Source organism: Bubalus kerabau, chromosome 21 (genome assembly GCF_029407905.1).
Source record: "Bubalus kerabau isolate K-KA32 ecotype Philippines breed swamp buffalo chromosome 21, PCC_UOA_SB_1v2, whole genome shotgun sequence".
Lineage (NCBI taxonomy): Eukaryota > Metazoa > Chordata > Mammalia > Artiodactyla > Bovidae > Bubalus > Bubalus kerabau.
In genome coordinates this window covers 49941546-49968976 of record NC_073644.1, presented here as the reverse complement: position 1 = coordinate 49968976, position 27431 = coordinate 49941546, and the positions used below count along the sequence as shown (strand labels likewise).

The 27431-nt window shown below is 40.1% G+C and overlaps 1 protein-coding gene across 4 annotated transcripts in view; it reads left to right on the top strand.

The window, feature by feature from the left end:
- Positions 1-27431, top strand: part of HDHD2 (haloacid dehalogenase like hydrolase domain containing 2) — a 46614-nt gene that overhangs the window by 14110 nt on the left and 5073 nt on the right. For all 4 annotated transcript variants that reach the window (XM_055559698.1, XM_055559696.1, XM_055559697.1 and 1 more), the window contains exons 2-6: positions 862-972; positions 5474-5682; positions 11957-12041; positions 23456-23672; positions 27175-27238. In XM_055559698.1, the coding sequence (XP_055415673.1) occupies positions 872-972; positions 5474-5682; positions 11957-12041; positions 23456-23672; positions 27175-27238 (676 nt within the window). In that variant the 5' untranslated portion in view covers positions 862-871. The remainder of the gene's footprint in view (positions 1-861; positions 973-5473; positions 5683-11956; positions 12042-23455; positions 23673-27174; positions 27239-27431) is intronic.

The following is a 27431-nucleotide window of genomic DNA, read 5'->3' as shown; positions in this document are numbered from 1 at the left end:
CCTTGGGCGTGGGTTATCTCTTCATGGCTGCTCCAGCAAAGTGCAGCCGCTGCTCCTTACCTTGGACGAGGGGGTATCTCCTCACCGCCGCCCTTCCTGACCTTCATCGTAGGATAGCTCCTCTAGGCCCTCCTGCGCCCGCGCAGCCACCACTCCTTGGACGTGGGGTTGGTCCTCCCGGCTGCCTCCCCTGGCCTCGGGCGTGGGGGTGTGGGGGCGTGGGGTTGGTCCTCGTGGCCGCTGCCCCTGACCTCGGACGTGCGGTAACTCCTCTTGGTCTCCGCCCTTCCATCATGGGGTCCTCCCGGCTTCTGCCCCTGACCTCGGACGTGGGGTAGCTCCTCTCGGCCGCACTTAGTGCACGGGTCGCAGCCGCCCGCGCTCAAGTGCGCGGGTCGCAGCCTTCTCACTGATCTACAAATACTAGTAGCTCTTTGGTCGTATGTGCCACTTCAGGATATAACAATGAAGACTGGCGATTAGAACATTTTCATGGTACATAGCCAGAGCGGAAAAAGATTTTGCAAGTGATTTAGGGCTTCCTTCCATCCACCCATTCTTCAGAGTACATTTTCTCACACATAAAAATAGATGAATGAATTGGTCCATGAAGAATTATTTCAAAAAATCTGAAGTAAATGTAACCCCTCTTTTAACATTTCCCTTAAGACTTAAAAAAAGAAAAATTTATGGGTGAAATTTGGATTTTTTATTTTTAAAAAACATTTCTTTGCTACAAGAGAAGCAACTTAACATTAAGCAGTATCTTTCTAGCTACGAGTGATATTTTGAAGTCTTACCAGGTTTTAATTGTCCATTGTTTCCTAAACTGTATTTTTAATTTCATTTGCTCTCTCCTAGGGAATGAAGGATGGCAACACGCCGTGCATTAAAAGCTGTTTTGGTCGATCTCAGTGGCACACTTCACATTGAAGATGCAGCTGTGCCAGGCGCACAGGAAGCTCTTAAAAGGCAAGCTATCCTCCACGTTCAGCTGACAAATATGTTTGTAAGTGCCATTTTACCAAGGCAGATCATTAGCTGAATGGATGGCCTTAAGATGGCATTTCACCGATTTACCACAGATACAGGAACTGCCTTGGGCTTAGCTGGAAAATGTATGCATTGTTGTGTCTTCAACACATTGTTCTCCAAGCCTTTTGTTAGGTTTGGCCTTTTGGTCTGTGTTTTTGCTCTTCGTGTGTGTCTTTTTTCTAAGTAATGTAAATTTGGGAATGAAAGCTCGAGATTCGAAAATGTGGAATAAGTAGCACTGGAAAAATCGCAGATGAATCCTGGAATCAGAAAATGAAACACACACATACACAAAGGCGTAGTTCTGCCCACTCCTCCTTCAGTTAAGATCTAGCACTGAGTGTGCAGCTACTCAAATAAAATTTAATTAAGGGACTTGAAATTTTGGAATTATCTCCATTAACTAAATTTAATGCTTTTGAAGGTTGAAGATTGTCTTATATTTCTGATGCATCGCTTACCAAAAGTCTAGATTAAAAAAATGCATATTATAGAAAAGCTTGTTAAAGTGAACTGAACGTGAATATTCGTTTCTGAGTATCCTGGAAAAAATACTCCTCAGGACAGTAGAACTGGGACTTCCTCAGTGGCTCAGTGATAAAGAATCCACCTGCTGGCGCAGGAGACACAGGACATGCGGGTTTGATCCCTGAGTCAATCCCCTGCAGAAGGAAATGGCAACGCACTCCAGTATTCTTGCCTGGAACCTTCCGTGGACCAAGGAGCCTGGTGGGCTGCAGTCCATGGGGTCGGACAGAGCTGGACACGACTGAGCACGCATGCATGACAGAACTAGTAATGTTATTTAGCATGTTACCTTAAAATAATTTAAAGGAGATTTTAAAGTCAGCAATACTTAGCATGTAGTGCTTTATCATTTTACACCTTACAGCATTCTTGGTCTGCTCTTAGTCAGGGAATCTCATGACTAGTACCAGTGCCAGGTGTTGTAGCAAGAGAGCAACACCGACTTGGTATTCTCTCCATGTGGGGCTTCAGCAAGTACGAAAAGATGTTAGATCTGGTAGGCATCAGTTGGAAGCTATTGATGTAGCTGGGAGTCATGGTGTTCTTTTACAGGCAGACAGCAACATGTTGTTTAAGGCCCAAATTAAATCAGCTGGAGAGTGGGACTTTCTCTTGACTCCTTGCCATGGTCTTTCTCAGGATTTCTAGGGAAAAGGATACCTGTTTATCAGTTTGCTCTCCTGTTGGACAAGTGCTTGTACAGCTTCACAAATGAGCTTTCTGCTCTGGATGGATAGAAAAACCTAATTTCTGGTAAATAATGAATGACATCTCTAAGTACATCTGTAACCTGTGAGCCTGCCATTCTGGAGGGGCCAGAGCCTACAAATTGTCCTCTCACTGGCACAGGCGGGTCTCCACCCCAGAGAGATCATATACTGTCACTGCCAGTTTTGGTTTCTATGGAAACAAATAGCTTTAGGGAAGTTAAGCGGCCAGCAAAAAGAAAGGTTTTTTTTTAAATTCTTGTTAGAAATAATATGATCATTTCAGTACTTACACTTATTCATTTTTCAGATGATAGTTACATTAAAGTATTCAATTTCTTTTGAGAGATTTTAAGCACCTAAAACAAATTTAGTGTGTTTTTAGGCAAAGCTACCACACAGGTATTATAGAGATAATCATGATTGTAATGAAATATTTAATCATATAAAGGTATTGAAAGCTCTTTGAGTAAAAGCTTAAAAATCTCTTTTGTTTTATTTTCTAGCTTATTTTAAATTATGGACAGTGCTTTTATGCCTTGTATCTTTTCGGGGCAGGCATAAAATATAAGGTGTACATGGCATGTGTGAGTGCTCAGTCATGTCCAACTCTTTGCATCCTCGTAGACTGTAGCCCGCCAGGCTCCTCTGTCCATGGAATTTCCCAGGCAAGAATACAAGACTGGCTTGCCATTTCCTACTCCAGGGGATCTTCCCAACCCAAGGATGGGACCCACGTCTCTTGCATCTCCTGCATTGGCAGATGGGTTCTTTACAACTCTGCCACCTGGGAAGCCCAACAGGGTATTAATATAAAATTTTTAATTGTAGGTAAATTAAAAATTAGTTTTAGATTAAAACGCTGTTGTTGTTCAGTCAGTAAGTCGTCTCTGACTCTCTGCAAATCCCATGGACTGCAGCATACCTGTCCTTCACTATCTCCCAGAGTTTGCTCAAATTCATGTCCATTGAGTCTGTGATGCCATTCAACCATCTTATCCTCTGTTGCCTGCCCCCTTCTCCCCCTGCCCTCAGTCTTTCTCAGCATCACGGTCTTTTCTGGTGAGTCAGCTCTTCACATCAGGTGGCCAAAGTATTGGAACTTCAGCTTTAGCATTAGTCCTTCAATGAATATTCAGGGTTGATTTCTTATAGGATTGACTGGTTTGATCTCCTTGCTATCCAAGGGACTTTCAGGAGTCTTCTCCAGCACCAAAATTCTTAAACATCAACTCTTTGACAGTCAGCTTTCTTTATGGTCCAACTCTCACGTCCATACATGACTACTGGAAAATATCATAGTTTTCACTATATGGACCTTTGTCAGCAAAGCGATGTCTCTGCTTTTTAATATGCTGTCTAGGTTTGTCATTGCTTTTCTCCCAAGGAGCAAGCATCTTTTAATTTCGTGGCTGCAGTTACCATCTGCAGTGATTTTGGAGCCCAAGAAAAGAAAATCTGCCACTGTTTCTGCTTTTTCCCCATCTATTTGCCATGAAGTGATGGGACCAGATTCCATGATCATCTTCTTTTCAAATATTGAGTTTCAAGCTATCTTTTTTACTTTCCTCTTTCACCCTAATCAAGCAGCTCTTTAGTTCCTCTTCACTTTCTGCCATTAGGGTAGTATCATCTGCATATGTGGGATTGTTGATATTTCTCCTGGCACTCTTGAGTCCAGCTTGTGATTTATCCAGCCCTGCATTTCGCATGATGTACAAATTAAATAAGCAGGGTGACAATATATAGCCTTGTCATACTCCTTTCCCAATTTTGAACCAGTCCGTTGTTCCATGTCTGGTTCTAAATGTTGCTTCTTTTTTTAAAAAAACTGGTGCTTCCTGACCTGCATACAGATTTCTCAAGAAGCAGGTCACGTGGTCTGGTATTCCCATCTTTTTAAGAATGTTCCACAGTTTGTTGTGATCCACATATTCAAAGGCTTTAGTATAGTCAGTGAAGCAGCGGTAGATGTTTTTGCTTTCTCTGTGATCCAGTGAATGTTGCCAATTTGACCCCGGGTTCCTCTGCTTTTTCTGAATACAGTTTATACATCTGGAAGTTCTCAGTTCACGTACTGTTGAAGCCTAGCTTGAAGGATTTTGAGCATTACCTTGCTAGCATGTGAAATGAGCACAATTGTGTGGTAGTTGAACATTCTTTGGCGTTGCCCTTCTTTGGGATTGGAATGAAAACTGACCTTTTCCAGTCCTGTGGCCACTGCTGAGTTTTCCAAATTTGCTGAAATACTGAAAGCAGCACTTTAACAGTACCATATTTTAGGATTTGAAATAGCTCAGCTGGAATTCCATCACCTCCACTAGCTTTTTTTGTAGTATTGCTTCCTGAGGCCCACTTGACTTCACACTCCAGGATGTCTGGCTCTAGGTGAGGGACCACATCAGTGTGTAGGACCAGGAAAATATTGTTTTTTTTTTATTAAATCTGGACCATTATGAATTCTTTCTCTGATACCTGATTGCCAGTTTAGGTTCCAAAAGTAGAGTATGAAATCAAAAGCAGATTATGAAATTTTGTATGAAATTTTACATAGAAAATCCCATATGTATGTAGTTAAAGGAGAAAGCACATTCTAGTATATCTATAAAAATAACATGTTTCTTTCTCCAAGTAGTTTCTCTTTGTAAACTTAGTAGCACATTAGGGCTTAGCCAGTGTCCAATTGGCTCAGAAGAAAGAACTCTTGAGATGTCCTCTGTCTTTGCATAGGGGGTCAGACCCTGTCCAGAATGCAGGCCAGAGTATTTGTCTCAGCTCTATAGCTGCCCAGCTGTGTACAGCTGAGCCCAGTCATTAATCCTGTAGGCCTGAATTTTCTCTCCTTCAGAAGGTTACACTAGGTAGATAATCTCAAGATAACTTTCACATCATTCTGTGAGTACAGTGGTTACTCAGCTTTGGGTCTTTGTTTTCACTTCTTTGCTTAAAACCTGGTAGTGAAATTCAGTTAAAAGTATAGAAGGCCCTTAAAAAGGTAGCCTTTATAGCCTTTGTAGATAAAGCGGCCCACAGGCTATGGATAAGCTGTAAGCAGTTTTGTATAGGTTATAAAACCTATTGGCCATAAAAACACTCAGTGACTTACCTTTCATTTTTTGACCTTTGGCAAGTGCTACCAACTTAGGTTTTATGGTGCTAGAATGTAAAAACTGCCTGTTGACACCTGAATTATGCTTTTCCAGGTTACGTGCTACTTCTGTAGTGGTTAGGTTTGTGACCAATACAACCAAAGAGAGCAAGCAAGACCTCTTAGAAAGATTGAAAAAACTGGAGTTTGATATCTCTGAAGATGAAATATTCACGTCTCTGACTGCAGCCAGAAACTTGGTAGAGCAGAAACAAGTCCGACCCATGCTGCTGGTTGATGATCGGGCTCTACCTGATTTTAAAGGTAGGAGGCATTTGGAAAGATTTAAAAATTAGTTTTTGATATCTGCTTATAAGTCACTCTTAAAACTGGATGTTTGGAAGCATTTATTCAGATTTCCTCTTACTGAAATAGTCAACAGATATGGTATTTCTCAAACCTGTTTTGACTGCCATCCACAGTAAGTGAAACACATTACATAGAAATTCAGGACATATGTATGTGTACTTGTACATGTTAAATAATACTTACTCTTACTGTGTGACATGTACTCTGTTTTCTATTTGGTTTGAAAAGTAAAAATGTTAGTCACTCAGGACTCTTTGCAACCACATGGACTAGCCTGCCAGCCTCCTTTGTCCACGAAATTCTCCAGGCAAGAATACTGGAATTGGTATCCATTCCCTTCTCTAGGGGATCTTTGCAACCCAGGGATCGAACCCAGGTCTCTTGCATTCCAGGCAAATTCTTTACCATCTGAGCCACCAGGGAAGCCCATTTTCTGTTTGGTTTACTTGTGTAATTTTCATGCTGCTTAGAGCCATCCAGGTTAGTTTCACAGTCTACTGATGGACCATGGCCCACAGTTTGAAAAAGCACAAGTCAAGGTTTCTCTGAGCACTGCTGTCCTCATTCCTGGAGCCACTGTATTAATTTGACTAGATAAATAATAGATAAGATAAACCAGTATCAACATGTTTAAAGATAGATGTCATTCTATATAGTGTGAAGCTTTTGCAATGACCATGAAATATTTTCAATCAAGGAAAAATAAAACTTTTCTCTTGGAAAAAGCCTAAAAACTCTGGAAAAATATCCTAGTGTTATGAAGCTTTGCCACATTGCTTCTTTTTATAGATGATAGTCAGAGTGAAGTACACAATATTGACAAAATAAGTATAAATTATAAATTCATAATTATAAAGCCATGTTATAGCTTTGTAAATAATAATTTGGAAACCTATGCATGGATAAATGCAGAACCTCAAAACTTATACTATCAAGAAATATAACTGTGTTATCAGTCAGAATTATTATTTGCAAGAAACGGGAATCAGCTTTGGCTGAATTAAATGAAAATAAATTTATTAAAAGATCTGATGGAATATAAAATGGCACAACTCCTGTGGAGAGGAATTTGGCAGTAGCTCTCAAAATTGCATGTGAAGCAGTACGGCCTTTTGTAGGACTGCATCTGCAAGATGTGGCAAATATGTGTAAGGGCTTATGAATAAGGTTGTTCATTATGACCTTATTTGGACCTCATTATGACCTTAGAAGACTGGGAACAACCCACATGTTCACTGGAAGAGACTGATTAAAACTAGGATATGTCCACAAAACGGGAGGAACGCTTTGTGGCTGAAAGGCAAGCGATGACGAATTCTGTCTCAGTAAGGTATAGAAAACCTTACACATGTTCTGTGTAAGAAAATGAGAGGGAAATGGCTATGGCTTTAAAAGTATTTGTCTTATATTTATGAAAGGAAGCTGAAGGAAGATAAGTGAAAAACTAGTAAAAATGGTTAAAGGGGGAGGGCAGAAGGAGGAGATGTGATCTCTTTAAATAAAAGTATGTTATTATCTAGTTTTGATATTGGAACCAGGTGAATATTTTACATATTTAAAAGACAAAAAGTTAAAAACAAGCCAATCCCTAAAAACCAAAAACAGATCAAAACAAATGAACTGTATATAAAGTTGATGACATAACCACTCAAAGAATTACTTTACATGACTTTAAAATACAGTATTCTGATAGTTCATTCATAGGGCATAAATTGAAGGATAAAAGAACTGCAAAGAAACCTAAAACTGCGTTAGTAGTCTTAGTGTTTATTAGTAGTGTTGATATTATTTTATAATTATAGATACTTTACAGGATAAAGTGGTAGTTATGCTAGTATTATTAGTACTCCAGACTTTAAGTGTAAGTGAAAAAAATACAAATATAAAAATCAAATAAGGTGTGTGTTAATTTTGAATTAAAAATATTATGATCAACTCCCTTGTTCTTTTTAAAAATACGTACTATCTAGATCTTCTACTAAAAAGGCGTAGAAGCAATGAAACCCTGTGGTCAAACTATAGTGTCTACTATGATTTCCTACTTTAGTTCTGTGAAGAAATGAGAGATTCTAGATCCGCAGGGATTGTATGAGTCTGGGATAACTTAATTTTTAGCAAGGAAATTATTGAAAACTAATAAAGTCATGGCTAAAGGACACTGAAGCCAATTTGAAGGGATAATTTGAGAATCAAAAAGAATAATGATTGTAATAGATTGCAACACATCTTATATACAAAATGATTAAAATGATACTCAACCCCACAAAACTCATTGGTCACTATTGGAGGTTGTTAGGGCAGTAACTCCGGAGAACACAATGGCACCCCACTACAGTACTCCTGCCTGGAAAATCCCATGGACGGAGGAGCCTGGTAGGCTGCAGTCCATAGGGTCACTGAGGGTCGGACATGACTGAGCGACTTCACTTTCACTTTTCACTTTCATGCACTGGAGAAGGAAATGGCAACCCACTCCAGTGTTCTTGCCTGGAGAATCCCAGGGATGGTGGAGCCTGGTGGGCTGCCATCTATGGGGTCACACAGAGTCGGACACGACTGAAGTGACTTAGCAGCAGCAGCAGCAGGGCAGTAACTCATTCTGAAAATTGGCAAATGAAACAAGGATTTATCTTGCCTTTCCTATTTTAACTGTATTTTACAGTAACTAAACATTTGATGAGAGTAAGTTCTTTATAGAAGAGTTCTAGCTAGTAAATGCAGAAAGAGTGGCAGAATTAGAAAATCACATTTGCCAAACCCCAGTGAAATAGGCAATAGTGTCAACAGATTTTAAACACAGTAGGTGAAGAATTGATGAGGTTCAGAATGGAGGGATCATGCTGACACCGCTTGAACCAGCTGATCAGTCTTAGCATCACTAGATGAACAGCCAGATCCCTTGTGCTTCTTGATGTGATATAATAGAGTGTCGCCTATGAGATAACCTTGCTTAGTAATTGAATGTGAACTTACAAAATCTCTAGATCCAGTTACTGGTTTGTATGAAATAATAAGAGTAAAGGAACAAATTAAATGATAATCATAAGCAACCAGTCGAATCCAGAAAGTAGGACTTTTTCCAAGATCTAGGTGCTTTAGTAGATAAGATTGACAGAAGACTGCTGCTGTAGAGGATAATAATGAAATACTATATGTGGACCTTTTTGGGTGTCAATTACATATCAGATATAAAAAGACGTTTTTTGAGACATTTGGAGAGATTCAAATGTGGACTAGGTATTGAGTGGTTAATAAGAATTATAACTGGGCTTCCCTAGTGGCTCAGTGGTAAAGACTCCGCCTGCCAATGCAGGATACACAGGTTCGATCCCTGATCCAGGTAGATCCCACATGCCATGGGGCAACTAAGCCCATGGGCCACAGCTGTTGAGCCTGTGCTCTCGATCCCGGGACAGCAACTAGTGAAGCCCATGCACCCCAGAGCCTGTGCTTCTCCAGAGAAGCCACCTCAATAAGAACATAGCACAACTGGAGAGAAGCCCTGCTCTCTACAACTACAGAAAGGCCCACACACAGCAATGAAGACCCAGTGCAGCCAAAAATAAATGAATAAAAAATACTATCGTTAACTTTGATGGTATAATGTTAAAGTGTTTTTTTTTTTTAGGTCTTTATCAGTTAAAGATATATACTGAAATATGAAGGGGTGAGATGATGGATATCTGGGGTTTATTTTTCAAAGACTTTAGAAAATGGAGAGAATCATAGATACAATTGGCAAAATGTTCAGTTCGGTTCAGTCGCTCAGTTGTGTCCGACTCTTTGCAACCCCATGAATCGTAGCACGCCAGGCCTCCCTGTCCATCACCATCTCCCGGAGTTCACGCAAACTCACGTCCATCGAGTCGGTGATGCTATCCAGCCATCTCATCCTCTGTCGTCCCCTTCTCCTCTTGCCCCCAATCCCTCCCAGCATCAGAGTCTTTTCCAATGAGTCAACTCTTTGCATGAGGTAGCCAAAGTACTGTTGCAAGAGGGCATCAGAGAGCTGCTGCTGCTGCTAAGTCGCTTCAGTTGTGTCCAACTCTGTGCAACCCCACAGATGGCAGCCCACCAGGCTCCCCTGTCCCTGGGATTCTCCAGGCAAGAACACTGGAGTGGGTTGCCATTTCCTTCTCCAGTGCATGAAAGTGAAAAGTGAAAGTGAAGTCGCTCAGTTGTGTCCGACTCCTAGCAACCCCATGGACTGCAGCCCACCAGGCGCCTCCATCCATGGGATTTTCCAGGCAAGAGTACTGGAGTGGGGTGCCATTGCCTTCTCCACATCAGAGGGCAGACACACTGAGACCATAATCACAGAAAACTAGTCAATCTAATCATACTAGGACCACAGCCTTGTCTAACTCAGTGAAACTAAGCCATGCCCTGTGGGGCCACCCAAGACGGGCGGGTCATGGTGGAGAGGTCTGACAGAATGTGGTCCACTGGAGAAGGGAATGGCAAACCACTTCAGTATTCTTGCCTTGAGAACCCCATGAACAGTATGAAAAGGCAAAATGTTGGTGACTGCTAAAGCTGGGTGATGGATACATCAGGACTCATTATGAGCTAGTCTTTCCATTTTTTAATATCATTTATGTGTCTGCAACAACAAAAAAGACTGTTTGGGTGGCCTGTAGAAGTAACTGCCCAGTGGGGGCTGGGGTAAGTCTCCGGGGTTGTGCCCCAGGAGCAGTATGCAGCACCTCGCGTGCAGAACTGATCGGGCATCCCCGGTGTGCCTCTGCACGCTGACCTCTGCGGCTGGCTTGTTGACCCCAGTGGCACTGGAGACTGGAAGTTCCAGCTTGCCCTTCTGCCTCAGAATTTCCAGTGGCATTCTCCCAGTTGCTTTATGTTCTTAGCTTCCATTGAAGAGCCTGGGGTGGGCGCTTTTGATCGGCAGAACCTCTGTCTCAGGCCAGTACCCATAGCTGCAGAGAGGCTGGAAATACAAGTAGGCAGTGTTTTCACCCTCTCAAGAGAGGGTGAGACCTGCTCCTCACCAAGCCTTATGAGCTAGTGGATTCCCTGGTTATGAAAATGATATTCAGAAACTGGGCTGCCAAAAATAATGACACATACATTCTGTAATTAGTATATTTATATTTCTGGGCCAGCTGAAGTACTGCAAAACAGTCTTTTATCCAGACCTTTTACTTTATTTGAAGAAAGATTCTGGTTGTGCAGCAGTGAGCTAGAGTTGGCACATCTAAGCAGAATCCCTGGTCTGGAAGAAATCTTTGTTATTTAGTGTAAGACTGAACTTGCAACATGGAAATATCCAGAGTCAATGGGTTTTTGAAGGGAATGGAAATATCTTGGCTAATATTGAATATCTTAGCTAGTGGTAGATGGAGAAAATAAAAAGTATACAAAAACTTCAGCTTTTCACTATAGCCATTGATTTTATTTTCTCCCTTCAACAAGCTGTAACCAATTACTCAGTGCTCGTGGCTGCTGGTTAGGAGGGAATTGAAAATCTTGACTATCTGCTCTTTCTACTACTTCTCCTCACATTTTGGTAGAATTGATACTGAGGATGCTTAAAGGCAGGCAATAAGAGAGGCAAATAGGAATCAGCTTATGAATAATGCACAGACCCTTCAATCAGAGTTTTAATAACTGTGATGGTAAATACCCTCGTTTGGTTCTTGTATCTAAAGTCTTGTCATCAGGTACCAAGGCCTTAAAAGATGTTTTCATTATAGAATGATATTTGTGGAACTAAATGTGGATTAGGTGTTGTGTAGAAAGCTGTAGGATCTACAGTGCATTCCATGTTTATCACGACTGTGTGTGCCTCAGCTATGTGGCTCAGAAAGTCTAATTTTCTTTGCCTCTTAGCTTTCCAGTCCCTCATCAGTTGCTATTGATCTGATAGCTCATAGAGAACTGTGGCTGTTCTTGTTGGTTTTAATGAGTAAAGCTTTTTGAAGTTACAAATTGTTACTTGTTTGAGAACATCAGGTTACAAGTTTTAGTTCAGATCCTCTAGTTACTCAATAGCTGTAAGACTGCAAAAGTAATATACAAAACTACTAGGAGACCTTTTTTTTTCTTTTAAGTATAGCTCATACTTCCAAAGTATACTGGGCAGGATAATCTCTTAAACTTCAGATTATTGCTACAACAAAAATTCGGACTTGGTTGCCTAAAACTGCTTTATTATAAATTGTGACATTACTGTTAATTGCATTTTTCAGTAATTTTTTCTTCACATTTTCAGGAATACAGACAAGCGATCCTAATGCTGTGGTCATAGGATTGGCACCAGAACATTTTCATTATCAAATTCTGAATCAAGCCTTCCGGTGAGTCTTTAGCTATTTATTTTTCATGTGATCATATACTCACTTCTTCTCTTCTTTCTTTTCTTTAAATAATTTTATTCATATATTTATTTATTTTTGGCTGTGCTGGGTCTTCATTGCTGTGTGAGCTTTCTCTAGTTGTGGTGAGCAGGGGCTACCCTCTGGTTCTGCTGAGAGGGCTTCTCATTGTGGTGCTTCTCTCGTGGAGCACATGCTCTGTGGCATGTGGACTTCAGTAGTTGGGGCTCCTGGGCTCTGGTGCACGGGCTTAGTTGCTCTGAGGCATGTGGGATCTTCCCCGTCACAGATCGAACCTGTGTCTCCTGCATTGGAAGACAAATTCTTTACAACTGAGCCACCAGGGAAGACCCCCTTCTTCTCAAGTCTTTGTCATGTAAGGTTATACATGTTTTACTTTCGGCCACCTAGATTGTACATGAGAACAAATATCCTAAAGATCACTTCAAGATCAATGTTAAATAATATTTATTACTGTCTTAGTTTTTTTTTTTTTTAATTATCAATATGTTAAAACACAGTGATCAGTGCGGTTTTTCTGGTTTATAGGATCAATATTCTGGGGCAGAAATTCACAGTCAAATTGCAGCTCTTAAGCTAAGAGTTTTATCTTTTATTGTCACTCCTGTGACTCTTCACTAACTGTGATCTCTGAAGGAAAATAATATTCAGGCTGACTCACCCATAATAGTAAATGTGATTCTCCCTCCATTGAGAATCCAGGCTATCAAAAAAAGTTGTCAGGTTTGACCATACTTTCAAAGAAAGTATTTGATGAGTGATAATGGTTGGATGATCTGGGATTTTGGGCAGTAGGGAAGAAGAAAATTAGGTTCTGGTAGTGTCAACATGACTTGATGGACAGTTGGGTCAGGGGTGAAGTAGAACAGTGAGTCAGGGAGGACATCAAGATGTGTAAGTGTGTGTAATGGAGAATGTGCTCTGTGTGGGCTCAGGAGGTGATGCGTTTAGGGTGAGGTCCTTTGAACTGTGGGCCTCTAAGTGGAGGTGTTCCAGCGGCTGTTGGTAGAAATTGGAGAACCATAGCCTACAGGTAAAATGTTATAAATCTTCACTTGTGTGTGTGTTTTACCTGTAGGACCTTCTCACTGCTGTTTCCAAAAGGCAAGCTGCATACTGGTTCTCCTACTTCCTAAAATAAATTGAATCAAAATTTATTTGCAAATCTGCTCTAGAGTGAGACTGATTTAATATTTCCCCTTGGATTTTTCATTTTTATAAACTTTTCATTTTTATCTTGCCTTTTACTTGTTGGATATTAAGCAGTGTGATTTGCCTTTAAATTTATGACAAGTTAAGTAGTCCTACACATTGCATAAATGTGCTTTAACTTAAAAAAGATTTCTTTAACAGCTTAGTAAATTTTTGGAATTTAACATCATTTTCTTACCAGTGCAAAGGTGTTCAAGAATCACTCTAACTTATACTTGATGTAGAATTCACTTCTTGATGTAAATATATGTCCTAGAATCAGAATGTTAAAACTTGTTACAAGGTTCACACATCTGGGCACATTATTTGATCGTGAAGATGGCTGTCCTCATGTAAAATCTGTGTGGCCGGAAATAACACTACTGAATGCACTTTTGTCTGTGACTCTCAGTTTCTGTGATAGTCAAGCCTTCATTTAAATAAAAACAAATTCACTTTTTATAATTGCTCAGCAGACATTATTTCCCAGAGATCCACTACTATGCCAGATAACTTGAGTATTAAAATTTCTTTCCTTCACCTACTTCAGTTTTCTGTTCTAGCTTCTTTGGGGATAGAGGTACAAGGGGATTATCTCACCTGCTCCTTAAGTAAGGTTTGTAACTATACCAAAAGCAGTTTTCATTTGAAATGGAGAATCTGCTATTATTTCTTCCTTCCAAGTTTACCCCCTACTACATTTTATTCAGTTTTTGAACCACAGAATTCAAGGAGAAGGTATTGATTGATTTTAGCTGGTAATTTGGGAAGGACATATTTAATAGGAAGTTGGGAGGTCTCTGTCTTAGATAAATACTAGACTCAGGGTAATAAAAATGTATGTTGACATAATACTGACTTTGTAATTGCTCTGATGCTGTCTTAATTAGTACACTTCCCTAACCATATTGATTTTTTTAAACACTACATTTTAAAGCATTATAGTGCACTTATAAGTCAACTCTAATTTCACAAATGCACTTAACAGCTGGGTAGAAAGTTAACAGAAGGATTTTAGGTCCTGCCCTTCTTTGCATATTGATGTCTCCACAGAGACTGTGCCTTCCAACCAATGACTACAGCTGTTTGGATTGTGAGTGGCAAATATAGACATCTCAAATGAACCACCAATTAGTTAAATTATTATTCAGGTTTATAATGAGAATATACATTGGATTTTAAATCCTGTTGCATTGAATACTAGCTTTAGAGGCATATTACCCATAGGCAAATACATCAGCCTTCCATGTTACACAAATATGTCTAAAATGTCTGAATAAAATTGAGAGCATGAATTTTAAAGGATTGATTTTAGGGAAGGATAGGAACCACCAGTAGGGAATAGAGGTGATTTGGGTTTGGAGTCTTTGAGACATTCAAATCCTAAAAGCCACTGATGTCTTTTTTCCTTTTGCCTAGTACTAAAAGGTATACAGCCGTGAAATTAAAAGATGCTTACTCCTTGGAAGGAAAGTTATAACCAACCTAGATAGCATATTCAAAAGCAGAGATATTACTTTGCCAACAAAGGTCCGTCTAGTCAAGGCTATGGTTTTTCCTGTGGTCATGTATGGATGTGAGAGTTGGACTGTGAAGAAAACTGAGCGCCAAAGAATTGATGCTTTTGAACTGTGGCATTGGCGAAGACTCTTGAGAGTCCCTTGGACTGCAGGGAGATCCAACCTGTCCATTCTAAAGGAGACCAGTCCTGGGTGTTCATTGGAAGGACTGATGCTGAGGCTGAAACTCCAATACTTTGGCCACCTCATGCAAAGAGTTGGCTCATTGGAAAATACCCTGATGCTGGGAGGGATTGGGCACAGGAGGAGAAGGGGACAACAGAGGATAAGATGGCTGGATGGCATTACTGACTCGATGGACGTGAGTCTGGGTGAACTCCGGGAGTTGGTGATGGACAGGGAGGCCTGGCATGCTGTGATTCATGGGGTCGCAAAGAGTCAGACACGACTGAGTGACTGAACTGAACTGAAAAGGTATAAAGTATAATATAATAAATACCCATATGTCTGTCAACCAATTTAAGAAATATAAGTTATCAAAATGTTTGCTATCCCGTATGTATCCCTCCTCAATTTTGTTAGCCAAAGCCCAAAAGTAATCCAGATTGTGAATTTTGTGTTTATCATTGCATTTCTTTATACTTGTAACACATACGTAAGTATTTCTGGACAATATATAATATTATCTTGCATGTTTACTTTATATGTTCATCAATTTGCTTTCTTCTCTAGAAACAATGTATGATTCATCAATATGAATACCTGTAGGTCTAGTTCATTCATTTTCTCAGTTGTCTTATACCACCTTGTAGGAAGGTCTTTTTTTATCTTCTGATGTATTAGGGGAAAAAAGCTTGAGCATTTTAGTAATGGACCAATTTTAATTAAATTTGATGTTATCTATTAGGAGAAATGCTACCTGGGTAAGCAGATCACTTAATCTAAATGAACTTAGCTTTAACAAGCCCAAAAATAAGTAATACATCATTGTGGAAATTTTGAAATGCTCAAAAAAGAAATGTGAATAAACAGAATTACCCATGATTCTCCACCTAAGAGATAGACAATTAATATTTTAACATACGACTAGTTTGTTTCCAGGAACATATATATAGCCAAAACTGAGAATGTATATATGCTGTGTGGTTACTTGCCTTTTAAGTTTTTCTATATGCTTAAATAGTCTTCTAAAACATACTTGATTCCCAGAGCATATTCCACTTTAAAAAGTGTCGTGCATTTCTGATTGTTTGTTATTTCCAGGTTTTATGAGTTAATTTTTTAAAAAAACTTCTGAACATGTTTGTTAAGCAATGGTTATGTTTCCATAACATGTTTTCTCAGAAGTATAGTTGTGAGATCCCAGGAATTTGGGGAAAAAACTACATGGAATTGCTTAACCTAAGAAAAGTTCACAGAAAAAAATATTTTCTAAATTAAGAGCAGCTGTTCTCCGGCTTCTCTAGGAGCTTATTAAAATGTTGTTACAACTAAAGATAAGTGACATCACAGCTTTCATATTTAAATGCAGAGATGAAGGCTGCTTAAGAAAAAAAGTTTTATGTTTTGAACACTTTGTTAATGACTTCTTTCCTATAATTGTTACAAGGTATGAGAATCCTTCGGAAGTCTTAGAGGTATGCAGAAACCAGTTTCTCCTGTGTTTTGGGAGGAAATTCTTATCCCCATAAATGGTTTCTGTTGAATGTTGGATTGCTTTCCTTTCCCCTTCTCATTAAGAAAAATAAAAAGTTTTATATTTAATATATTCAATTCCTTAGAAAGGGAAGAAGAGAAGGGGAGGGGAAAAAACTCAACAGAAATCAGTTTCTGCTGCCTTTGTACAACAACTCTTGAATCTTTTCTGAGAGCCCTGGCATAAGGAATTCTAGAATAGTGTGGCAGCAGGGCTTAAATTAGAAATATTTCTTTGGGCTTTTTCCATTTTGAAAGAGCTGACTGCTATGCAGTCTTTTTAATTAAAGTCCAGACTATAAAAATAAAACACTCCGGAGATGAGAAATTGTTGAAGACTTAAGAACTTGAGTTATTTAAAGTGTTCCATTAGTACATGCAGAAGAACAACTTTATATGCCAATTTGAAGATCACGGAATACCGAATTGAGTTTAATGTCAGTTACTACTCATTTTTTAATTAACTGGGAGATTCTTTTATGATCAAGGCAACTCTTGCTACTCGTAAGCAAAAGGTTTAGGTGAGTAAACTACATAAATACAGTATTACTGATCTTTTAAAATTTGATGTATAATCTATACAGTAAATTATACAGATTGTCAGTGTACAACTCAGTAAAAATTGACACATAGATACAGCAGCATAACCCCCACTCTGATCAAGATACAAAACATTTCCAGCACCCTAAAAGGTTCTCTATGCTAGTCAGTACCACACCTTCCTCAGGGAAACCGTTACTCTGACTTCTGTCAATATTGCAAGTTTTCAATCTTCATATGATTGAAATCATACAGTTGTAGCATTTTTTTATTTTGGTCTGCTTTTGAGATTATCCAGGCTGTTGCATGTAGCAGTACTGTGTTTTTGTTTTGTTCGTTCTTTATTTTTCTTGTGGTATTGCAGTCTATTGTATGGCAATTCCACAATTTATTCGATCAATAACGGACATTTGGATTTTTCCATTTTTGGCTCTTAAGAAAGCTTCTATGAACGTTCGTCTACATGTTTTTTGAGGACATACCCATTTATTTCTTTGGGGTCTTTATCTGGGAAATTACTGGATAATAGATAAGTGCCTGCTTAGCTTTAGTCAATATTGCTAAGTAATTTTCCACAGTGATTTTATGGAGTCATACATTCCCACCAGCTATGAACCAGAGTTCCATCAGTCTCTCCTTAGTCTGTATCACTATGGCTATTCTTTCTGGTGTGTATAGTGGTATCTTACTGGGTTTTAATTTGTATTTCCCTAGTGAGTAATGTTGCTGAAGCCTTTTCACATACTTACTGGCCATTGGGTAACTTGTTTTGTGATCTCCCCATTCAAATGTTTTCTCCTTTCTGAAGGTTATAGTTTTCTTAGAGGTTTGTTGGAGTCCTGTGTGTGTTGTGTATACAAGTCTTTGGTTGGATATATGTCCTACAGATATCTTATTTCTGTCGGTGGTTTGCATTCTCTTAACAGTATGAGAACAGGACGTTTTTAATTTTGATGGAGTCTAGTTTGTCGGTATTTTCTTCTGTTGTGCTTAACCCACCTCAGGGTCATGAAGATACTCTGCATATGTTTTCTTCTGCAAGCTTTATTGTTCTACCGTTAGCAGTTAGGTCTAGGGCTTGTTTTGAATGGATTTTTATGAATTCTGTGAAGTAAATTTCACTTTTTTCTTTACAGATATCCCGTTGTTTCTATAACATTTACTGCGTCAGATCCATTCTTTAAAGAGCCTCACAGAATTGCAGTGACGTTTTAGTGCTTTGACATAAATCAAGTGACTATATAAGTGTGGCTCTGTTTCACATTTGTGCAGTTCCACACTGTCTTGAATACTACAGCTTTACAATAAATCTTAATGTCTGGTAGTATACATTCTTTAACTCAGTCCTTTTTAAGATTCTACATCCTTTCCATGTGAATTTTGGAATCAACTTGTCTGTTTCTACCAAAAAGGCTCACTAGGAGTTTGATTGGTCCTTCATTAAATCTATAGATTTGGGTAGAACGTACTGAATAATAATGTGCTGCCAGTATATGAAAATGGAATATATCTCCATTTATTTAGATTTTATTTTTACATTTTTCAGCAGTGTTTTGCAATTTCTAGAGTATAGGTTAGTTATTTTGTTAAGTTAATCTTTCTATTTCCTGTTTGATGTGATTGTAAGTAGTATTTTGTTAATTTTGTTTTTAATTGTTCATTGCTAATATGTAGAAATATGATTGAGATTTTGTATGTTAACCTTGTGTTTATTCATTGACCTTCTTACATTCACTTGCTAATTCTAATAATTTATTTGTAAAATCTTTTGAATTGAATATTCTACATAGATAATTGTGTCAACCACAAATAATGACAATTTTACTTCTCCCCTACCAGTCTTTGTATTTTCATTTGTTTTTCTTTATTATACTCTCTGGGACCCCAACTACAATACCAAACAGAAGTGGTGATAGTGGGTAGCCTACTATAAGTGAGAAAATTGCTGTGTTAATATGACATTGGAGATATTCTGGGGGTTTCAATTAAGTGTTGATGGGATTCTCTCTTGATATATTTAATGATTTGCTATTGTTTTGATTTGAACTTTTAGTAGTTTGTGTTGTCAGATTGATTGGTGTTCGTTTTAATTGTATTGAATGTCAAGGTTTTTGTTGTTATTCCGGTTTTTTTGAGGGGTGTGTGCAGGGTCTTTGATGCTGCATGCTGGCTTCTCTGGTTGTGGCAAGTGGGGGTGTTCTCAGGCTGTGGTGCGCAGGCTTCTCATTGCCGTGGTTTCTCTCGTTGCAGAGCATGGGCTCCAGGGAACAGGCTCTGTAGTTGTGGGGCACAGGCTTAGCTGCCCCACCGCAGGTGGAGTCTTCCCAGACCAGGGATCAAACCCGTGTCCCCCTGCGTTGGCAGGCAGATTTTTAACCACTGGACTACCAGGGAAGTCCATGAAGGTGAAGATTTTGGCATCATCTAGTTGTTGTTCTCAACTCTGGACATTTTTGCTCCCAGGGGTACATTTGCCAATGTCTGGAGACATTGTTGGTTGTCACAACTAGGGGAAAAGAGTACATCTAGTGGGTAGCAGCCCTAGATGCTGCCAAACATCCAACAGGGATAAGACCGCCTCCTCTCACAATAAAGCATTTTTCAGTAAAAAATGTCAGTGTTGAGGTTGCAAGACCTAATCTGATTCAGTTCCTTCATTTGATAAGAAACCGAGACCCACAAATGTGAAGTGATTTGCTGTTACCTATTTTAAGTAGCACAGACACTACCCTTCCCATATTTATGAATAAAAATCATTATCATTACTGTCAGATACTATGAAAAAGTTTGCATATATCATCTTTATTCCCCAAAAAGGTAAGCATTATTCTACATGTTATAGATCAGGATCAGGATACTGAGGCATATAGTGCTTCATCCATTAATGAATTTATTCAGTAAGTGTCTAGTGAAAGGTCCCAGAGTTTGTTTGGGCTTTATTTTAATATAATTTTATTTATTTATTTTTTGGCTGTGCTAGGTCTTCATTGCTTTGCGTGGGCGTTTCTCTCTAGTGGGGCCAGTGGGAGCTACTTTCTAGCTGTGCGGGCTTTTTATGGTGGTGGCTTCTGGTTGCAGCGCACAGACTCGAGAGCGTGTGGGCTTCAGTAGCTGTGGTGTGAGCGCTCAGTAGTTGCGGTTGCTGGACTCTAGAGCCCAGACTCAGTAGTTGTGGCCTATGGGCTTAGTTGCTCTGCGGCATGTGGGATCCTCCCAGCCCAGGGATCGAACTCACGTCTCCTGCATTGGCAGGCGGATTCTTTACCACTGAGCCCCCAGGGAAGTGCCCCATGGCTTGTTTTTTATTTTGCTTTGGATTTTTTTTTTTTTTTTTTGAAGTAAGAAATACAGTGATGAGCAAAACTGATGGGCATAGTGGAGACTATATGGTAGCGAGGAAGACAAACCACACACAGCTGAGTAAGAATTATAAACAATGGAAAGTTGATAGAAAGGAAAAAAGATGAGATGGAGCTGAACTGTGAGGAGGAAATCCACTTAGTAGGGAGATTGGCGATGGCGGCTTCTGTGTGCTGACTTCAAGCTGAGATCTGACAGGTGAGCAGAAGAAAGCTGTGTGCAAAGTATGGGGCAGTACTTCAGGAGGAGGGAACACTGTGTGTGGGGCTGAAGCAGGAAGGAGTCTGACCTTCTTGGTGTGTAGTCAACAATAGGGAAGGTGTCTTGAGATGGAGATGTAAACGGTGGCCAGATGAGGCCAGGCCTCACCGGCTGCAGAGAGGACTTTGGCTTTTATACCTTTTGCAGTAAGAGGTTATTGAAAGGTTTTTAAGCTGAGCAGGGACATACATGATCTCGCCTGTACTTTTAAAACTCCTGCTATTGCCTGTACGATGGGTTGGTATAATAGGGCAACAGCAGAAAGCAGGAAGATGAGTTGACTATTGCAGAGGTTCAGCAGAGAAGGTAAGACTGGAGGCGTTTTTATTTTTCTTTTGGACTCGGAAGTTATTGGATGTGCTTATAAAGGGATATGGAAGGGTGAGGGAAAGTAAGAAATCAGGGATGACTGCTAGGTTTCTGGCTTGAGCAATGGGGTGAATTTGCTAAGTTGAGAAAGACTGGGGGAGAGTCGTTTGGGGGAATGGGAAGGAAAGGAATCAGTAGTTTAATGTTGGGCAAATGGGAAGCTTCTGGCAGTTGCTTAAGCTGCCATGTAATTTCATTTCCACATGCTCCATCTTCAGCAGAAATGGTAAAAAGTTGATCTGGGGTTTGTTGTTTTTTTTTTCCTAGAAAAGTGGTTTTTTGGAGTTCTGGGTTCCTGCTCTCCTTGGTCTCAGCCGGCATTGCCGGATGATCTTGTAAAACGGGGTGTGCTGGACTTGGTGTTCTTTACCATCCCTTTCAATAATGTGCTCCCCTGGCTAGGTCTTTTTTATAGTTTTTTTCCCTTTGCCTACATGGAATTTATAGCCAAGGATTTCTGCATGAGGCCTTCTTGATGCCTTTTTTTCTTGTTTCTTGTACCTCAATGGACTTAAAGTCAAATAGAGATAGAAAATTCTCAGATTTCTTGCTGACACGTTACTTCTGATAACAAAGAAATCAATTGCCCTGCCTAGGAAATGTACAAACACCTCTAAGTAGTATGGTGTCTATTTTCTCATATTTTTGGAAGTGTTAACTATTAAAAAAAACCTTTTAATCTGTGTCCTAGAAAATAATTTACCTTTCAGTCTATCCTGAACATGCCTTGGCTCTAAATCTTCTGCTATACAGAAAAGAATGATAGAAGCAGAAGCCACTTCGCTGAGAGATGCCTGTTCTCCAGGCCCATGTGGAACCAGTTCCCATTTAGAGAAATGCAGAGGAACCCACAGTTTCAGCCCTTCCAGGGAAGGCACTAAAGCACTGCCTGGGAATTAAGTACACACATCAATCAAGCTGATAAGTCTTATACCCAGTTAATATATAATAAAATATTAACAAAGCTAAATCAAATGAGTTTTTAGTTTAGCTGTGTAAGTGAAAAGCAATTTTGAGGTCTGTTGCATAAAGAATTCCAGTTCCGTGGTAGAGTAGCAAATAAATGGGATTGGGGGCAGGATGACAAGAGGGGAGATAGATAAATCACTCATTATTCTCTCCTTGCGATCAGCTGTGGTTCTTTAGGGCCAGCATAGTGGCCTTATCAGGTTTCCTAACTGTTGGATTTTAAGATCTGCTTAAGAAATAAATTTGTATTAATATTAGAGAATAAATTTGAAGGATCCATCCTGTGCTGTGAGCAATTCGTAGTAACTAACAATAAGGCCCTGTAATAGGCCAGTATTGGTTTTTACTTAATAAAATATTTAATCATAAATGTCTGAATCCTGCATCTCCCACAGGAAGGCATTTTCATGCCCACTGACAAGAATAATTTAGCAGTTTCATAGTTCAGCGCTTAATTACTCATAATTGTGAAGGGTAAGATGTGATGAATTCTGCCTCAATGGACATACTAAATATTTTAACTAAGTAGATGACTTAAAAGTAAATTAAGCTAGTGAGATCATTTATTCCATTGGTTAAAAGCAGCTTGAGAAGACTATCATGTCCCGTATATGATACGATGATAATAGCTGTGTGACTCTTTGCTGTGTGCCTGTATGTAGGCTGCAGTGTTGGGATGGATGGCAGATTATTTTTGGATGGGGTTGGTGGGGTTTGAGGGATTTCTTTTGTTATGTTTTGCCTGAGTCACTAATGAGGATCCTTAACTATATGCAGTTTGGTTCTCTAACGAGAAAGCCCTTCGTGCCCTTTCGGTTGGTCCTACATCAGGAAAAAGGAAGGGGCTTGACATTTCCCCTTAAGCCTTACTGCTTTGTCCTTCAGTGAAAATGGCCTGATTTTCAAAGTAACAGCAGAAGCAGTCAAAGGGTAAAATGAAGAGGGGATGATACAAGCAGAAAATATTTGTAAAATGCTCTCTGAAATTTCTGAATTAGAATCTTACATTTTGGAGCAGAGAAAAGAGGCAGCCGGGTGTTTTAGGAGTTGGCCAAACGTGTACTGCACAGCAGTTGAGTCACTGTAAAAGGCTCAGGAGCCTCCTACTTACCATTAGGGAGGTTGAAACAACTTGTCTCATTAAGTTAAGCTTCTTCCCTCGAGTGCCTTATTTAGCTTTACTTCTCTTAATTCTCTTTCCCTGATGATTTGGGTAAAGCGTCTGAAACCACTAAAGGTAAAAGGTTGAAGCAATCCCAAATTTAATAATCTATCACCTTTCTTCAGTGTATCTGAGTGCAATTCCCAGCAGTTCCTAGCAAATTCATTAGAAGACAGCAAGTCATTAAAAGTTAATACGAAACTATTTGTCTCTGTGAGTGAATAAAACTACTTTGTAAGTCTGACATTCTTTTCCACTCATAAAAAAGCATTGCTTTTAGCCAATTTCCATTGTCTCTGACTCTCTAGGTTACTCCTGGATGGAGCGCCTCTGATAGCAATCCACAAAGCCAGGTATTACAAGAGGAAGGATGGCTTAGCCCTGGGGCCTGGACCATTTGTGACTGCTTTAGAGTATGCCACCGATACCAAAGCCACGGTCGTGGGGAAACCAGAGAAAACGTTCTTTTTGGAGGCATTGCGGGGCACTGGCTGTGAACCTGAGGAGACCGTTATGATTGGAGATGTAAGTAGAAGAGACCAGGAAATGTCCTGGGCTCACCTATCCTGCTGGGAGGAGCCAGCTTCAAAGCAGTGCTTTGAAACACAAGTGGACCCATTATTGGTGATTGTCAGATGGTAATAAGAGGCCACCCACAAAGCAGGCTTTCCAGTAGTTGTTCACTGGTATTCTAAATAACTGAACTGTTGATTATTTCTGACAGTCTTCATAGTGTGATGAGATATATACAATTCAAAAGATCATCAGATACAAGACAATTAAATGCTTTATATGTCTTTTTGAAGATAACTGAGATTTGTTTTTTACTATTCCTTAATGCAGAGACCACCTGTACCTAAAGAATTCTCTCACTACTGATTTTTTTTTTTTTTTTTGCTAGTATATGCTTTATGGAAGAACTTCCCAGTTTGCCACAGACAGCTAAAGATATCGATTGCCTCAGGCCTTTGAGTGGCAGGGCTGGCTCTGGTGACCAGATGCCCTAGCCAGTGACCTTTGGCTGTGAGCACGTTGTCAGTTTACCCTGGTTAGAAAGGCAGTACCAAAGCATGTTCAAACTGCTGCACAACTGCACTCATCTCACACACTAGCAAAGTAATGCTCAAAATTCTCCAAGCCAGGCTTCAGCAGTACGTGAACCGTGAATGTCCAGATGTCAAGCTGGATTTAGAAAAGGCAGAGGAACCAGAGATCAAATTGCCAACATCCATTGGATCATCCAAAAAGCAAGAGAGTTCCAGAAAAACATCTACTTCTGCTTTATTGACTACGCCAAAGGCTTTGACTGTGTGAATCACAACAAACTGTGGAAAATTCTGAAAGAGATGGGAATACCAGAGCACCTGACCTGCGTCCTGAGAAATCTGTATGCAGGTCAAGAAGCAACAGTTAGAACCGGACGTGGAACAACACACTGGTTCCAAATGGGGAAAGGAGTACGTCAAGGCTGAATATTGTCACCCTGCTTATTTAACTTCCATGCAGAGTACATCATGCAAAATGCCAGGCTGGATGAAGCAGAAGCTAGAATCAAGATTGCTGGGAGAAATATCAATAACCTCAGATATGCAGATGACACCACCCTTGTGGCAGAAAGTGAAGAACTAAAGAGCTTCTTGATGAAAGTAAAAGAGGAGAGTGAAAAAGTTGGTTTAAAGCTCAACATTCAGAAAACTAAGATCATGGCATCCGGTCCCATCACTTTGTGGCAAATAGATGGGTAAACAGTGGAAACAGTGTCAGACTTTATTTTCTTGTGCTCCAAAATCACTGCAGATGGTAACTGCAGCCATGAAATTAAAAGATGCTTGCTCCTTGGAAGAAAAGCTATGACAAACCTAGACAGCATATTAAAAAGCTGACATAATAAAAGAGACATTACTTTGCCAACAAAGATCCATCTAGTCAAAGCTATGATTTTTCCAGGAGTCACGTATGGATGTCAAAGTTGGACTATAAAGAAAGCTGAGCACCAAACAATTGATGCTTTTGAACTGTGGTATTGGAGAAGCCTCTTGAGAGTCCTTTGGACTGCAAGGAGATCCAACCAGTCCATCCTAAAGGAGATCAGTCCTGAATATTCATTGGAATGACTGATGCTGAAGCTCCAATACTCTGGCCACCTGATGAGAAGAACTGACTCATTTGAAAAGACCCTGATGCTGGGAAAGATTGAAGGCGGGAGGAGAAGGGGATGACAGAGGATGCGATGGTTGGATGGCATCACCGACTCAATGGACATGCGTTTGAGTAAGCTCTGGGAGTTGGTGATGGACAGGGAAGCCTGGCGTGCTGCAATCCATGGGGTCACAAAGAGTCGGAGACGACTGAGCGACTGAACTTACTGGGAAAACATTATTTTGTATCTGTGCTGTGAGAGGAAAAGTACTGGAAAGCACACTATCTTGTGGTCAGTAGTAGGTGGCAAGGATTATATTTAAATTTTAAATAATAATGCCTTAGGCTGGAAGGGACCATCAGGATTGTCTGGTCCAAACCTCCTCACTTTATCAGCTGAGAAACCTTAGCCCAGAGAGGTAGGCCTCATGCCAGATGTCCCAGAGCTGATGAGTGGCATGGCTGGAAGTAGAACTCGAGGCCGGACTCCCTCCAGAAGAAACTGTAGATCCCCTGCTGTCTTGAACTGTGCGGGTGCTCATGGATCACAATCTTCCTACTTCTAGGTTCCTGAACCAAAACCCACTAGGCTGTCACTGGACTCAGGACTGCTTTGAAAAACTGTCTTTTCAGTAGCAACTTTTCCCTCTGGCAGGCCTTTAGCTGACTTTTCTAGGCAAATGTGTGTTCAAGAAAGTGGTTACCCTAGCCTGGAGATTCCGGAATTCTTTGTCCCTGGAGACACTGCTATTGGGACAGCATGGAAGGCGGGAAGGGCACGTGATAGCAGAGTCCAGCCGCCTGGAGGGGTGTTGCCTGAGAGAGGGGTGGCTTTTCCCTCCCTTTCCATGTCTACTTTTTCCCACCTCCTTCAGCCTTTCCCTCTCCCCCATCTTGCCTGCTTCAGCAAGGCAGGTTTAGATGCAACAGAAAAGGTTTTAAGTTAGACTTTGAGTGAAGATTTTGAGAGAAATTCTGAGACTCATTTCCAAGGGGGGTTGTTAAATTACATGAATGATTTTAAGGGAAAAGTTTTTCTTTGGGCATGATCTGAATAAATTCTTACAGACATGAGATGGCAGGATTAATTTTATTGATGTTTCTTCCATTTCTTGGATTTTTATTGCCTTGCATTTATCACAGCTGAGTATATTCACCCCTATCTTGAGTAAGAATTGAAAAACAAGAGCTTCCCTTTTAAACTGATCTGTTATTCCTAAGTGTGAAGACAGTCTCAAAATCTGTTTAAGTATATGGTCCGACTTGATTCCTCCTGTTACTGACAGTTGGATGAAAAGTAAGGATAATGTCTTACGTAGGCAGCATGAGAGCTGTCTTCTGAACCTAGTTCACTCACTGCCCTGCAGTTGGATCATTTGCTTTAAGAGCTGCCAAATGATAAAATACCTTTTTTCCATGATCTGTTTTAAAAGGAGATAGATGGGACCTTCCCTGGTGGTCCAGTGGTTGAGACTCTGTGCTCCCAAAGCAGGAGACCGAGGTTTGATCCCTTGTCGGTGAACTAAATCCCACATGCTGCAACTAAGATCTGGTGCAAACGAATAAATAAAAATATAAAATATTTTTTAAAAAGAAATAGATGTACATGTGCAAAACATGCAGCACTGTAACTGCACTTTCTATGTTTGGTAACTGGGGTTGCTACTCATTTTTTACCTCTACCTCCGTGATGGTTCCCTTTCCAATTGGTATGCTCCCTTAGACTATCACACATGGGTTTATCCTTTTTTATACCTCCCTCACTCTCGTTTTAAGAAAAAACATGGGATTGCAGTTGGCCATTCCAGCCTAATAAATCGCTGGTAGGTTGGTTTGTTGGTGAGCTCACTGAAGACACTGGACTAAACGCTTCGTCACACTTTTCTAGGACTGCAGAGATGATGTTGGTGGGGCTCAGAATGCCGGCATGCGGGGCATCTTAGTCAAGACAGGTACGTATCTTCTGTACAAGCTTTCTCTGAAACAGAATGGTATAATACACCATTCTTAAAGAACAGTCTTTGATAAAATGGCAAAGCCCACTGGGTACTTTAGTTCTTTTTCCACCACAAAGCAAAAATAAAGTGGGCTTAGGATTGCAGGGAAAAGAGACGATGTGAGAGGGCCCGTACTGTGCAAAGCTAG